Source organism: Salvia miltiorrhiza, unplaced genomic scaffold (genome assembly GCF_028751815.1).
Source record: "Salvia miltiorrhiza cultivar Shanhuang (shh) unplaced genomic scaffold, IMPLAD_Smil_shh original_scaffold_419_1, whole genome shotgun sequence".
NCBI classification, from domain to species: domain Eukaryota; kingdom Viridiplantae; phylum Streptophyta; class Magnoliopsida; order Lamiales; family Lamiaceae; genus Salvia; species Salvia miltiorrhiza.
Genome location: NW_026651545.1, coordinates 387,864 through 404,059, shown reverse-complemented (window position 1 = coordinate 404,059; position 16,196 = coordinate 387,864). Strand labels below are relative to the sequence as shown.

Sequence of the window (16,196 nt, the reverse complement as noted above, 5' to 3'; positions counted from 1 at the left end):
AAAGGAAGATGAATGAGTGAATTGGATGAAGGAATGGTGAAAAAATGACGAAGAAAGTGGTGAATAAATAGACGAAAAAAGGAAAAAATAAAATCTAGCCGTTTTTGGCCTTGCAAACTTTGAAATTCAAGATTTTTTCTTTTAAAAAAAGTTGCACGCGCCTTTCATTTCGCTCGAATGAGTTGAGCTCATCGAGATGGGCCGAACTCAAGTCGACGATGCCCTACATCGGTAGACTCATCCACAAACAGAGGTTTAACCTCCGGATGAGTAGATCGATGTGGGTGCTCTAAGAGAGTATCACATATATGACACAAGTTTTAAAAAAAATGTAGGTTGTTAATGTGTTAAATGGAAATAAATGGTTGTAGTTGAATTGATTATAAAGTTATATAAAAATGAGTGGATGACACGATGTTTAAGAAAATATAGATAGATTATCTGATGACTGAAATGAATGATTGTAGGTGAATTGATTGTAGGATTATGTAGAAATAAGTGGTTATGCTTAAAAAAAAGAAAGTGGGGCCATATCTCAAAACCGACCAAAATATTAAATGTGATATTTTCTTATGGGAGTGAAAGAATATATGATTAGACTTCTTCAAAAATATACTACCCTATGTTTGACTTATTTATTGAATTTATTGTTCTACAATTTACCATTCATGCTCCATAAGACCCACAAAGACATTTTTATTCAATGCCACAACCACAACTAGAAAAGGAAGATGGTGGCTTACTAGACGACATCAACAAATCTGGGGGCTTTGGGGCTGAAACCCCCTCTCAATTTTTTTTTAATTATATACTCCCCCGTTCACGAAAAATAGTCTTACTTTTTCTTTTTTGTCTACAAAAAATAGTCTTATTCAACTTTTATACAATTATATCCTCTATGTATTTACTTTATTTGTCATTGGATGACCCACCTCAATAATATAAGTATTTCTTTCCCCACTTAAACTTAATTAAACACAATTAGCAATTATAAATCCTCAGATTTCTTTATGTTTGACTTCTTTATTTATTACTCAATATCATCTCTATTGAAACCCTACTTTCTAGATTTTGCTAATGTTGCGCTGCCTCCCTACCTTTTTCATTATTCATCGTTGTTAGGTCCGGAGGGTCTCGAATAGGTGTATGGAGGGGGGGGAGAATACACCTATGGGCTATTTTTCTCCTCTAAAACAGAGGGATCTCAAGATAGAGATCAAAACGAAACTTTACAAGCAAACTATGACACCTGTTAACTGAAAGGAGTTTTGATCGAACAAGGTTGACGACTGATACTGAAAAACTCTTCAGTAAGGAGTTATCAGTTAAGTTACTGGAACTTAACTGATGCACGTAAGGCTTCAGTCGAGTTTGCTAAAATAGAGATGATATCACTCTTCCTGACTATCAGAGGATAGATCAGTCAGACTGATATCATACGCAGCGGAAATAACTTTGTTTCGTAATAGCTTCGGTTGAGCATGTTATCAGTCTTAGGTTTCTCTTTGCAGTTAATCAGTATTCAGTTTATCAAATGAAAGAACACAAGTAAGAATGTAAAACTGAAAGCTGTAAATAACACAGAGACTTTTACGTGGTTCGGAAAACACTTTCTACATCCACGGTCGGTTGATCAGACCAACAATCCACTCCGCAAGTGCTTAACTGGTGCACTGCAAACCGAACCATGTGCTTGCCGGGTGCACACAACCGTACCACTGAAGAAACCACTTCTTCAGTACCAACACTTCACTCGTGTCGGATTTCTCACGCTTAGCACAACCCGCGCTAGGATCTCACGAAGTCAGAGTACCTTCCTGAACTCCTTACCACTCAAACACTCGATTCTATCTCTCGAAAGGAGGTTTGAAAACTTGCCAACTATACTTCAAAGAACAAGTTCTTTGGAGCAAGTTTGACCTAGGCTTCTGGGTAAACAGAGGTTTGCCTAAGGTCTAAGAGAATGTGTGTAATCAGCAGTGACTGATTTTTGGCTTCGGAATTCTCTTCTTCGATTCAAGCTTTGGGGAGGTTAAGCTTTTGGCTGAGAAACTATTTTGGCAGAGTTTCAGCTTATGTCGTTGAATCGGTGAAGATTGAAGTGATCCTCGAGCGCTATTTATAGGAGATGTCTTGAATAGATCCGTTGGCGGAGAACGTCTTCAAGATTTCTTCCGTTGGAGAGCATTTCGAATTTGGGCTGAGGCTTCAATCTTCGAGATTCCTTGTTTGGTGGGAACGGCTATGTTGAAGAGCAGGAGATGTGACGTCTCTGATAAAGTAGCCACCAAATAGGAATGACCTCTGCAGAGAGGGATGATCCTGAGATCTCTGCATTTAATGCGGCGGTACTTTTGGAGTACGTGGCTTCCTTTGAACGTTGGAAGTTCAGTCCGAGGAAGAATGTTTTACTGATACTTGACTTTAGTATCAGTCCGCTGAGTCCATGCGGCACACATTAAGTAATCAGTTCCGAACTGGTTCTTCAACTGATACTTCAGTTGGTATCTTCAGTCTTTAGTCTTCAGTCCTTCGTCCTTCAGTCTTCAGAACCGCAAGCTAAACTAAAAACGAACTCTAACACTTGAGTTCAAACAGTTCTAGTCTATTACAATTAAGACCTATGGATTTTGGTATCATCAAAACAAGGATTAGGATATTCCACAAGTTTCCCAACAATTTCCCCCTTTTTGATGATGCCAAAACCATACAGCAGTTCTAGACAAACAAAAAGACTGAACTCAGAGCACAAGTTCTAAAACGGGGTGAATACAATTCCTCCTTAACAATAGAACCTAAAAACTTGTACTTAGAGTCAAGAACGCAACAGTTCTAACACAGAACAAGGAGAAGACAGTAAAATATTAATCAGAGCCTGGACAAAGAGTCATTGTCTTCAGGTAGAGATCAAAAGAAGTTCTTTTCATTAAAAGTAAGACTGATAAGACATCAGTCGAGGTACAGAGCAAGACCTACATTGGAGTAAAAAGAAAAACAAAAACATCATGGGAAACCCATAGACTCCAGCAGTCTGCATCGCTACGCCTTAAACTTCTTGATCTTCATCTTCTGTCTTCGTGTTCCTAAGCTTGTTCCACTCTCACTTATTTTCCGTTGATTTGAGGTCTTTACTGGAACGTCATCCTTAAAACTTCTGGTGATCCTTTTGCTTTACCATCTTCAGTCAGGAAAGAAGATGCAGGAAAAACCATAGAGAAGGTTTCTCTCTGACTTCCCACTTTTCCCCTTTTTGGCAACATAAAAAAGAGAGTTGATGATGGAAGCTATGATCGGATGGGACTTCAACTCCGACTCTCAAGCACTTGTGGGAGGACTTGAGAAGAGAAAGGGTTTCGAGATGCAGAAGGAGGAGGACGCCAGTGGAGAGGTAGAGAGATGAGAAGGGAGACAGAGAAGTGAAGGAGACAGAGAGATGGAGAAGAGCAGTGTGAAGGAAAGGAAAGTATGCATAGCATCTTGGAGATATTCATGAGATGCGGCTATGCATACAGACCTAGAGGAGAGGTAGAGAGACAAGGAAGGATGGGAAAGAGGAGTGCGAGAAGTGGGGAGGGAAAATGAAGGAAATGCATGGCGAGCCTTTTGGTGAAAGAAGTACGGCAAAATGCGGCTCGTTATACATGTAGGGAGAGAAAGTGAGGATGGAGAATCGAATAAGTGGTAGTCGTGAGGACTAGCACTGTCGATGTTGCGCCGGTTGACACCGAGCTCCTGCTCATTGCTGTTGCACCACATGGAAGCTTCACAAAAAGGTGAGAAGCTCGCCTGAGAAACAGGTGAAGTCTGTCTTCTTGAGATAGGTACTTCAAACCGTATGGTCCGGCATGAGGATGGAAGACACTCGCTTCGCTGGATACAAGTGAGGGTAGACCAAGCTTTGACGTCGGAGAGACGTTGAGATCCAGTGGAAGGGTTCGGTGAAGACCAAATATGTGATCGTCATTCTCCCACTCCATGACTTTGCAGTCATTGAATTCTTCTTTTGTCGGAACAAATTTTCTCTGCAAACTTTTGAAAATATTGGAAATTTTTCTCATAGTGAAGGCTGTGGAGAGTTGTTAGTTGATGCAGAAAATATGTGAAGACATCATGGTATAAATAGACAAATTTTACCAAGTAAGAAGATGAAAAGTTTTTCGAAAACTGTGCCTAAGATGTTTTTGAAGTAAAAATTCACGTCCGCCGTCACTGCAGGGGACGGAAGCTTCAAAAAGGTGAGAGATATCATTGCATTATGTCATGTCAATGAGGTTCTCAAGAAATTTGATCACAGAGACAAAAAGGTTGGAAAGATTTTTAAGAAAAGATCGGGACAAGTTCAATCAAATACGAATTTTCTCTTTAAAATACTTGTCCTTCTCGAATATTCCATTTTCCAACAATCAGTTAAAGATTTTGAAAGAAACTGATCAGTTAGAGAAAGATTTTGAAATTAAAACACAAAGCTCTTAACTGATATGACTGATTTTAAATAGTAAGCTTAAAAATACTTACTGATCGACTGATCATTGTAGTCAGTCAATACCACTTGATCTTGGTTGACTTATCAGAATGACTTCTCTTCAGATGAGCGCTTGTCTTCATTGCTTTCCACGTCAGCGGTCGTAGAACAGCAGTTGGTTGACCACCAGTCAGCATGACTATTTGAGAAAATCTTCAAACACAGCATCACTCTTCTGAGTTGATGAGGTCGATCCTTCCACACAGATCGTTGAACCTTTCTTCTGGAAGAGCCTTGGTCAGTAAGTCCGCTCTCTGAATAGCAGTTGGAATCCATTCAACAGAGATATCCTTCTTTTCGACGTGATCACGAATAAAGTGATGTCGAATAGCAATATGCTTGACTCTGGTGTGATGAACTGGATTCTGGGAGATTGCAATAGCACTGGAGCTGTCGCAATAGATTGGGACTTCCTTTTCGTCTATCTCATAGTCCTTCAACTGTTGGACTAACCATAGGAGTTGTGAACAACAGCTTCAGTTGTGGAGGTGGCGACTGAAGTCTGCTTCTTTGAAAACCATGAGATGAGCTTGTTGCCTAGGAATTGACAGGTTCTGAAGGTTGATTTGCGATCAATTTTTGCATCCTGCAAAATCTGAGTCTGAATATCCGGTGAGCTTGAAGTCGTCGTCTACTGGGTACCACAATCCTAAATTGGTTGTGACTTTGAGATATAGCAAAATTCGCTTTGCTGCATCCAAATGAGCTTCCTTTGGATCTGACTGATATCTCACACAAACCCCGACTGCATATGCGATATCTGGTCTGCTCACAATCAAATACAGCAATGATCCAATGATTTCTCTGTACTTGGTTGAAGATACAGATTTCCCTTCTGATCCTGGATCCACTTTCCAATTTGTATTCATTGGGATCTTGACTGATTTCATGTGCTGAATACCGAACTTGGCTATCAGTTCCTTGGCGTACTTGGACTGATTGATCAGTATTCCTTCGCTGGTCTGCTTGACTTGCAATCCTAGAAAGAAATTCATTTCTCCCATCATGGACATCTGAAATTTGTTGGTCATGATATCAGCGAACTTCTTGCACATACGTTCGAATTTGGATCCGAAAATTATGTCATCGACATAAATCTGAAGAAGTAGAAGATCTTCTCCTTCTTTGAAAGTGAACAGAGTTCTATCCACATATCCTTTCTTGAAACCTTGTTAAACAAGATACTCTGAGAGAGTATCATACCATGCTCTTGGAGCTTGCTTCAAGCCATAGAGTGTTTTCTTCAGCTTGTACACCTTTTCTGGTCCAGCAACCTCAAAGCCTGGAGGTTGTTCCACGTAGACTTCATCGGTGAGCACTCCATTGAGAAATGCACACTTCACATCCATTTGGTGTACCTTGAATCCTTTGTGAGCTGCGAAGGCTAGGAAGAGTCTGACCGCTTCCAATCTGGCAACTGGGGCAAACGTCTCATCGTAGTCGATACCTTCTTCTTGACTGTAACCTTTTGCTACAAGCCTTGCTTTGTTTCTCACAACATTTCCTTCTTCGTCTTTCTTGTTTTTGAAAATCCATTTCAAACCAATCACCTTTGCATCGTCTGGTCGATCTACAAGCTCCCAAACTGAATTTCGATTGAATTTATTGAGTTCTTCTTGCATTGCGATGACCCATTGAGTGGACTTTAGAGCTTCTTCGACATCCTTGGGCTCTGTAGATGATAAGAAACAGCTGAAATTCTTATCTTCGTCGATGCAGTTCTGGTTGATATCAAAGACGAGGTTGCACATTGATCTTCGAGTCTTGACACCGTCTGATGGTTCTCCAATGATGTTCTCCTTTGAATGGAGTTCAAACCATCTTCGATACTTCTTGATCTCTTCTGGTGATGGTAGGGCTTCTTCAGTCAGAATGGTTCTGAAGTGTTGAGCACCTTCTGGAGCAGGGGAGAGTTGAGCTGGAGCAGCTTCGGCATGTTCAACTCGTTCTTCGGCAACTGGAGTTACCCCTTGACTGATGCCATCTGCATTGGCTCTAGTCTGAGCTTCAGACCTTTGGCTGATCTTCTGATACTGAAGTTTTTCAGTATCTTCATCTTTTCCTGGTCCCCACACCAAGACAGTAGAAGGCACGGTGTTGTCGATTTTAGTCTTGGAAACTTTAGTGTTCTCAACACATCTTTCAGTTTCCTATTTCCTGAAATCATCTGTAGACTCATCAAAGACAACATGTGGTATTTCTTCAACACAAAGAGTTTGAGAATTAAACACTCGATAGGCTTTGCTGGATCGTTCTGTTCCAGAGTATCCAAGAAAAAATTCTGGATCAGCCTTGCTATCGAATCTGTTTAACCTCTTTTTATCATTGTTGTGGATGAAACACCTAGAACCGAAAGCATAAAAATATGCAATTGAAGGCTTCCTGTTCTTCCATAGCTCGTATGGAGTTTTTCCATGTCTTTGAGTGAGGAATGAGCGATTTTGTGTGTAGCATGCGTTGTTGACTGCTTCGGCCCAAAACTTCAAGGGGAGTTTTGATTCGGCTAGCATCGTCCTTGCTGCTTCCTTCAAAGACCTGTTTCTTCTTTCTGCAAATCCGTTCTGTTGAGGAGTCCTTGCTGCAGAAGTTTGATGACTGATTCATTGTTCCTCACAGTACTCACGAATGACAGTATTGAGGAATTCAGTCCCATGATCTGATCTGATGCTGATGATGTTGACTTCCTTTTCGACGCTCAGTCTTCTCACCAGCTTTGTCAATTCCAGCAGTGTCTCTCTCTTGGTGTAGAGAAAGATAACCCAAGTATATCGTGAATAATCATCCACAACAACTAAGGTGTACTTCCTACCGTTGTAGCTTCTTGGAGAGATTGGGCCAAACAGATCCATGTGAAGTAGTTGAAGAATTCTTCCAGAAGAGTGTCCTGACTTTGACTTGAATGACGTCCTTGTCTGCTTTCTTCTTTGACATGCTTCTCATTCTTGCTTCTTCTGGAACACAATAGAAGGCAGACCTTCTACCAGTTGATGTTTAGCAAGCTTGTTGATCGTCTTGAAGTTGAGGTGGTTGAGTCTCCTGTGCCACAGCCAGTTGAGCTCCGAGCTGCTTTTGCTGATGAGACATGTTTCTGGAGGACTGTCTTCCCATGAGACGACATAGAGACTTCCTTGTCTAAATCCTTTCAGAACCACCTTTCTTTGATTGTTTCTAATAGTGAATTCATCCTTTTTGATTTTTATGTACACTTTTTGTTGTATTTTAACAAATACTTCCTCCATCCACAAAGAGTGTGTGGTGAAGTGGAGGGCACATGGCTTAATAAAATAGTTGAAAATGTGATTTTAGTGTTAAAGGATAATATTGACCACCAAATTATAAAAGTAAAAAGTGAGTATTTTGTCAATATTGAATGTGAATGAGGTTTAAAGTATAAAGAGAGTTTCTAAAAAATAAAAAGACACAATGTTTATGGACAAACGAAAATAAATACTCCCTCCGTCCCACTCCAATAAGCATATTTTCCTTTTTGGGTTGTCCCGCTCCAATAGACTCATTTTCCTTTTTTGGGTAAAAAAGTTGTACTTAATTGGTGTGGACCACACCACTTTACTACCACTTTCCTACTAAAAAGTAAGTTTTCTTAATCTCCGTGCCCAAAAGAAATGAGCTTATTGGAATGGGACGGAGGAAATAATAAACACACAACCTTTGTGGGCGGATGAAGTATTAAATAAGGACAAATAAGAAAAAATGTCATAATTATACTCATAATTTTAAAATGAAACACTTATTAGAAAACAAGGAAAATATTAAAATAGGGAACTTAATAAAAAACGAAGGGAGGAAATCTTAGCTCTCACAAAGAAAAATGTAATAAATATTAGCTAAATGAATATAATCATACGATTAGTGATTTGATTAAATTAGTAAAAACTAGACTTGACCTCTATGTAAGCACGACAGTAATACGATATAAAGTGATATTTTCTTTTTAGAAATAAAAAAAAATTAACTTAACAATAATTTGTTTTTTTCTATTCTTAGATTTATTAAAAACCGATTTATATTTTGTAGTTTCACACACACACACAAGAATGAGTTGGTATCTTAAATATAAAAAAAAAAGAACAGAATAAGTTGGCATCAAGAAGTTGTAAGACTACCCACAGTCGTGACACTCACCCAACCCAACCTTACTCCACTTTTTAATAAAATACTAGCGTCAAACCCGTCGAAATTCGACGGGAATCATTTATGTCATCATTTATAATTATTTTATGTTATTTTTATCACTATATCATATGAAATAGTTTATATATAAATTATTTCTTTAATTAATTTGATATGATAAAATTAAATTAGTAATACAATATTTGAAATAATATTAATCTTAATCACTTTCGCCAATTAAATGTAGATTGTGATAATAGAAATACATTTTTATATAAATATTCATTTGATGAAGTTTATAAAAAGTTGATGTGGGATTGAAGATTTTAGAAATAAATTTTTCTATTTTGGTTCGTCTCCAAAACATTTTCCTAACATATTTTTGGAAACAAATTCACTAATTATTATTCTTACAATTTCACTTTTTGTGGGACTCGTTCTCCACTTTCACTAATTATCACTCTTATAATTTCACTTTTTGTGAGACTCATTCTCAACTTATCAAATACATAACTAACTTTTATTAAAACTCGTGGCATCCTCTCTTAGAAAGATGTTTGGGGGACAGAGGGAGTATTAAGTTTGTTCAGATTTTTTAAATTTGACGGATAAGAAATAATTTAACTAAACATATGTCATCTGAGTATCATCTCATATTGACCTAATAAGACCAGATAATCATATGAAGCTCTAAAGACCACATATGACATTTGAACGTCAAAATTTTGAAAATCATATTCTTTAGAGTTTAAAATACCACATCTGAATTTTGAGCATCATCTTGTATGGAGCTTGAAGATTATAACTTACTTGTGAGTATAATTTTCTCTAGAATTTGTGAAACTATAATTAAGTTATGAGAATAATCTCGTCTCAAACTTTAAACAACATCGTCGAATTTGAAATCATATTCAATCATATATATATATATATATATATATATATATATAGTTAATTATTTAAGTAAATACATCTATATATAAACGTATTATATATATACATATTAATTTGTGAGTATGATGTGAAAAACTTAAACTAATATTATATAAGAAAATAAAATACAAATATAAATCTTTTTTAGATATAAAAATTGATTAATAATTTAGAAAAACAATAAGAATGAATGAAAATTGAAGAAAATTAAAATAGAGTGATTATACGGCGCCACGTAGGATAGGATTTATTTTGCTATTATATATATATATATATATATATATATATATATATATATATGGAGTGGTTCAATTGAGAAGCTCAAATGTGTTGAGAAGTTGAGAAGCAATCTAATAGATGAACATGTCAGTACATTTTGATGAACATGACAATTAGACCTCAGATCAATATATTCATTGAACATACCAAATATAACTGACGAACATACAAATCTATTTAATTTGTTAAAAAATACGTCACCACCGAGGATTGAACCCCCAGATCAAAGACGCATGTATTTTATTTATTTATAACATTTAGTTGAAGAATATATTTTCTAAAAAATGAATTGACATTTGAATTGATTGATTTTCGTGGATTAATTTATTGGTATACTTTATTTAAGTTTTAGTCACACTTGAAACAATCACAATTAAGTGGGTATAAGGATTCCTATTCTGGATGCCATCATTTTATTATGTTAAATTTTTCGAGTGAAAAAAAGGTGGATTGTGAGGCATGATGAGTTCTTCTTGGTCATTGAGTTTATATATATAAGAAAAGTCAATATGAGGTTGGGAGAGATTTCAGGCGTTTGAAAACAGACGAATGGACCAGTAACTGATTTTTTTAAAAAAAATAATTAAAATAATATCATTATTCATTAATGACTTAAACTTGTAGAGATTGAATAAATTATACACCACGTTAGTTATTGCGTCTTGCGTATAACCACTCTCATCACATACTAAAATCTTTAACTTAGGTAAACCTTTTCCTTGGTAGACATTAGAGACATGACGTAATCATTGATCGTATCAACCATCTCATTGGTGGGGGCCAAGATAGCTCTATTCTTAAACATTTCTTGATCAAATGCATTATTCATCACATCATGCTATGTGTTTTTCACTATAGTTGCAATAGGATTTGTAGCATCGCATATAAAAATATCTTCTGATAATGCCACAACAAATTCTCCATCACCAAAACTTTATTTGGCAGTACGTAGTTTAGCAATATATGATGAGTATTTGGGATCTGTAAAAAGAAGATAATAAGAATAATTCATATTGATTTAAATTAACAAAATCTAATGCCTTGATGATCAAATCAAATAGTCGATTATGTAACATAATATTTCGCCTCCTTCGTCTAGCAACCCATGATGAATATATTGCATCTGCAAATAAGAATATATTTATACATTGCATTAGTTTAAAATATTGAATCGTAAGACACCAAAAGAAAAGGGATGAGAAAGCAAAAAATAAAAATTTAATTAAGATAAGAAAAAGGAACACAGTGATAATTAAAGGGTTGAACATGATGAAAGTGCCCAAAAGAATCGTCAAAGTCAAAATGAGAATTTACAAAAATACATTGTAATAGTTTATATATAAGAATATATTTATACATTGCATTAGTTTAATAGTGGATTTTTAAAATGGCCACTTTCATATTGTAAAGATAAAAAATGTCCACTAAAATAAAAAACTTAAAAATTGTCCACTGTTACCAAAATACCCTTCACATTAAAAATTAAAAAAATGTCCACTTACATCACCCCTTTAAAAAATCCCGCAATTCACAACCAGTGTGAATTCACAACCAAAAATTTTTGGTTGTGAATTCACACTGGTTGTGAATTGTGAATTCACAACCAATCGAATTCACAACCAGAATTTTTTGTTTGTGAATTCACAACCAGTTGAATTCACAATCAAAATTTAATTCACAACCAGATTTTTTTGGTTGTGAATTCACAACCTAAATTTAATTCACAATAAGATTTTTTTGGTTGTGAATTCAAAACCAGTCGAATTCACAACCGTAAACCCTAAACCCTATCTAAACTCTAAACCCTAAACCCTAAACTCACTCTAAACCATAAACCCTAAACCCTGAACCTTAAACAGTCAAGCTCACAACAAGAATTTTTTTATTGTGAATTCACAAGCCTAAGCCCACTCTAAATCCTAAACCCTAAATCAACTCTAAACCCTAAAACCTAAAACCTTGAATTCACAATTCACAACCAGAATTTTTTGTTTGTGAATTCACAACTGAACTGAAACACTAAATCCTAGTTGTGAATTATTACGATTGTGAATTCACAACTGAACTGAAATAGTAAATTCACAACTGAACTGAACTGAAACCCTAAACCCTAGTTGTGAATTATTACGATTGTGAATTCACAACTGAACTGAAACAGTAAATTCACAATTGAACTGAACTGAAACCCTAAACCCTAGTTGTGAATTATTACGATTGTGAATTTACAACTGAACTGAAACAGTAAATTCACAACTGAACTGAACTGAAACACTAAAACCTAGTTGTGAATTATTACGATTGTGAATTCACAACTGAACTGAACCAGTCGAATTCACAATCAAAATTTAATTCACAGCCAAATTTTTTTTGTTGTGAATTCACAACCTAAATTTAATTCACAATCAGAATTTTTTTGTTGTGAATTCGACTGTGTGTGAATTCACAACAAAAATTTAATTCACAGCCAGAATTTTTTGTTGTGAATTCACAACCAAAATTTAATTCACAACTAGAATTTTTTGGTTGTGAATTCACAACCAGTCGAATTTAATTCACAACCAAAATTTATTTTGGTTGTGAATTCAAGTAGCTGTAAATTTGAGTTTTTAAAGTTTTCACTATTAAAACTAGAATTTATTTTGGTTGTGAATTCGAATTTTAGTTGTGAATTCATAGATCTGGTTGTGAATTCAAGAATATTAAGTTGTGAATGCATAAATGTGATTGTGAATTCAAGAACATTAAGTTGTGAATATATAAATCTATTTGTGAATTTAAGAACATCAAGTTGTGAATTCATAAATCTCTATTTTATTAATAGTAATAATAATTAGCAACTTAAATAGCCAAGGAACCTGAGCTATAAACGCTGGGAAATAATAATACCAGAAACGACGAAGAAGATGAGCAGGACAATTTCTCTAAATTTCTGCTCAAATTAATTAAATCAAATAGAATTTGAAAAAATTCTAGGAGCTAATGCATTGTATCTATCGTCTCCCTAGTTGGCCGAATGCTCCGGACAACATTTTCTTTGATTCGTCCAACTTCACCGCGAACTGAACCGGTGCGGACGTCGCTCCTACAGCGGCGTGTTCTGCGCCTCCTCACCGCCAAACGCCTCCATGAGGGTGGTGGCAGGCATCAATCTCAACCACCGCGACATCTCCGGCTACCATGCCGGAAAACCTATAAAGTGTTTATATAGAATATAATCCTATTACACTCCAAAAAACAACCCAATCAGCAAACATATATTGATGCCCAACCTGAAGAAGCTATATCAATGATGAAGTGCTCACGAGAATCTAATGAATTTCACCTAAGATCATTCTTCTTTGCATGGCATACTAAACAAAAATCACAAAAAACCAACAAAGCAAAGCAGGCAAACACAGCAACAGATAAACTTCTTGTTCTATAACTGATATGTTGATGATATTTATCTTGGATATGCTTTCTTTAGAGCTATTTAACAGTAATGCACATACCTTCCTGGCTGGTATTCAAGTATCAGATTGTATAACTGGATAAAAAAAACTCCTGCAGATCAACATTTAGAGCATCTAGATTGTTCCTCATCACTTTAAAAGCAGCAATACAGCAACGTAAACGTTCTGACACTGTTAACTGACATGAGGAATTCTCAGAAGAATCTCCTGACTTACTGCCATTCCCAGCAAGTTTTCTCATACACTGCATGAGATCAGCCATAAAATCCAAGTCAATTAGATGAGCAAACTTTCCAATTCCATTCAAACAAGGATCGAGTAGGGGATGACTTCCAAATGCACCATGCACGGCTTCTGATCTGATCAACAAAATATAAATGGACGTAAGGGAGGCAGTAATTGCCTAGGAACAATAATCAAATAAACAATTTAGCTACAGACATCAAAAGAAAATCTTGGGGGGTAAAAAAATCATATATTAATGCCAATTACCACAGGTTTTATAGAACTCCATTTGCATCCAGTTTCTTTGTTGATCTAATGCCCCACAATATCATACTTGCTGAGACATTACTGCTCATCACTTGAGGATACACAGCCAAGAAGTACACAGAACAGGTTTACACAGCCAACAAGTATAACAAGACTCAAGATCCACATGCACATTTAGTATTTTAACTTGCACAGAAAAATAAAAGAAAATAATTAACCACACAGCAACTAACAAATAGCAAAAGTAAACTTTCCACCAAAAACAAAGAGCTTTTTGGCTCTCTTAGAAGTGTAAAGGTCAGTACAGTTTACAGAAAACTTCGTTAAAGATAAGGAGACTAAGTTGCATATTCAGCTCAATAAAACTGAGATAATGCCATATTGAACTCTGCTGATTATCTTCACATCCTAAAACAGTATACTTACTTTGGCTGTACAGTATGTTTTAAGATGCGGAAGAATGTCTGAAATACAGCAGAGAACGTCTGTGACTGCATTTTTCTTCTCTCTTGGGGATCTTGATCAGATGAAACAACTTTGTAGTCTGCATTTACCTGAAAGTCTCCAATTGTAAAAGATATGATAACAAACAAGCACCAAACACTTGAAAGTCAGATATATACCTCCTCTCTAGTCTTTAACATCATATCTTTCCTAGTTTTCTTCCTGTCATTGTCAGGCATCTAATTTGGCTCATCCGAGCCTTTTCTCTTCTTAAATTTTTTGTATTTGGCTTTTTTATCCATATCTGATCTTTCTGGTTTTCCAAGATCCTCATCAAATGACAGAGACGATAATACCTACAAGGTTAGATGGTGATTAGATTCATCACAATGAATCATAACTAAATGTTAAAAAATTATATCTATAAAAAAGTAAAAAACAAACAGCAAAGACATCCATATAGCAGGATATTACATTGTCACAAACAAAGTGTTCTGGTATGCATCATATCTTAAAAAGTTGCATATGTGCATCATATTAGTTAATTGTCTGTGCTTCATTGTTCTGGATGCAAATGGAAGACTTCTGCGAATTCGAGAGACCAATGCAACTTCATACAATGTTGGTGCAATTCATATCATACTAAGCCCCAAAATTGTTAATGATAATCATAACAAGTCGAAAAATACACCATTTCTTTATCCAAAGAGTATCTGCTTCTGCTACACAATTTTAGTAAACATAAAAAATAGAACTGAAAATCGATTAGAAAAAAAGCCCTAAATTTGGGGATCAATAGATTTGAAATCAAAATGAAAGCACGCACCTTTGATTGGCTTTAGCCTCGACAATGAATTACCGGATTATGCGACAAAATCGACGGTGCGAATGTACAGAGGGAGGCGGCGGTTGCTATAGTTTGCTGATATCGCCGGAAAATCTGAGGGCAAGGGCGATGGCCGAACTTGTGAAGGAGAAGCACTTGTCACTCCCCGCGCTACTGCCACCGCGGCTCCAAATCGGGCCGCCCGCCGCCCAAGACGCTCGCGCAGCGCCTCGTCTGGATCCTGCTCTCTTTCCTCCTCAAGCGCCAGGGAATTTTCCTCTTCGCGCCACTTCTCTACATCTCCGGTATGCTCTTCTACATGGGAGGCCAAAGTCGCGGCGGGGGGTGATGCAGGAGATGGCGGAGGCGACGAGGCCGGGGCAGCGGCGCTTTGCCGGCGTTCTGAGCTCGAAGGAAGAGAGAGAGAGAGAGAGAGAGAGAGAGAGAGTGAGCGGGGGGAGGGAGAGGAGATGAAATGGCTATTTTAGGCTGAGGGGCATTTCCGTCTTTTCAACCACAAAGTGGACAGTTTTTATTATTTTTATCTTAGTGGACATTTTTTATTTTTACAATATAAAAGTGGACAGTTTTATATATTTACTCTAAGTTTAAATTATGCTCTCTTAACATACTATAGTTTTATAGTCTAAACAAAATACATCAAATTCACAAAAATCTAAACTTCAACAGCACAATAAATGCATCAAAACAATAGAAAAAAATAGGGGAAAACAAAATAAATTTATTAGATATTGAAAACTATTGGTATCGAAAATTATTGAGTTGAGGATAGAGTTTAGTAGATATCAAAAATTGATTTGGGATCTCAATTATCGAAAAAATTGTTCTCTATTATTACACGTAATTATAAAAGCAAAATAAATATATTAGATATTGAAAATTATTAAAAATTTATAAAAAATAAGAATAAATGAGAATTGAGGAAAATTGGAATGGAGTGATTATACGAAGCCACGTAGGATAGAGTTTATTTTGCTTTTATATATATATAGATTCATTTCTCTCTCATCCACCTACACAACCCACAACCTAACACAATTTTTACTCCCAATGGTGACACCAACCCAACCTACATATTTTTCTTTTCGCTTTATTT

At 36.1% G+C, this 16,196-nt stretch overlaps 1 protein-coding gene across 8 annotated transcripts; it reads right to left on the bottom strand.

Annotated features, from left to right (window-relative positions):
• Nucleotides 1-12,656: 12,656 nt before the first annotated feature.
• On the bottom strand, nt 12,657-15,684 carry LOC131004540 (nucleolar complex-associated protein 3-like). 8 transcript variants are annotated; one of them, XR_009095054.1, is made up of 5 exons: nt 15,080-15,653; nt 14,433-14,609; nt 14,236-14,363; nt 13,810-13,879; nt 12,657-13,676 (listed from the first exon to the last, which is right to left on the bottom strand). XR_009095054.1 is itself a non-coding variant. In XM_057931251.1 (5 exons), exons 2-4 carry the CDS (start codon nt 14,490-14,492, stop codon nt 13,379-13,381), a joined length of 486 nt encoding a protein of 161 aa, XP_057787234.1. In that variant the 5' UTR covers nt 14,493-14,609; nt 15,080-15,684; the 3' UTR covers nt 12,657-13,054; nt 13,357-13,378. The 8 variants fall into 8 exon arrangements, 6 of the variants coding, with proteins under 6 accessions (XP_057787234.1, XP_057787231.1, XP_057787236.1 ...); XM_057931251.1 differs by lacking the exon at nt 13,810-13,879 and having other exon boundaries at nt 12,657-13,054; nt 13,357-13,676; nt 15,080-15,684; XM_057931248.1 differs by lacking the exon at nt 13,810-13,879 and having other exon boundaries at nt 12,657-13,082; nt 13,357-13,676.
• Between the last annotated feature and the right edge of the window lie 512 nt (nt 15,685-16,196).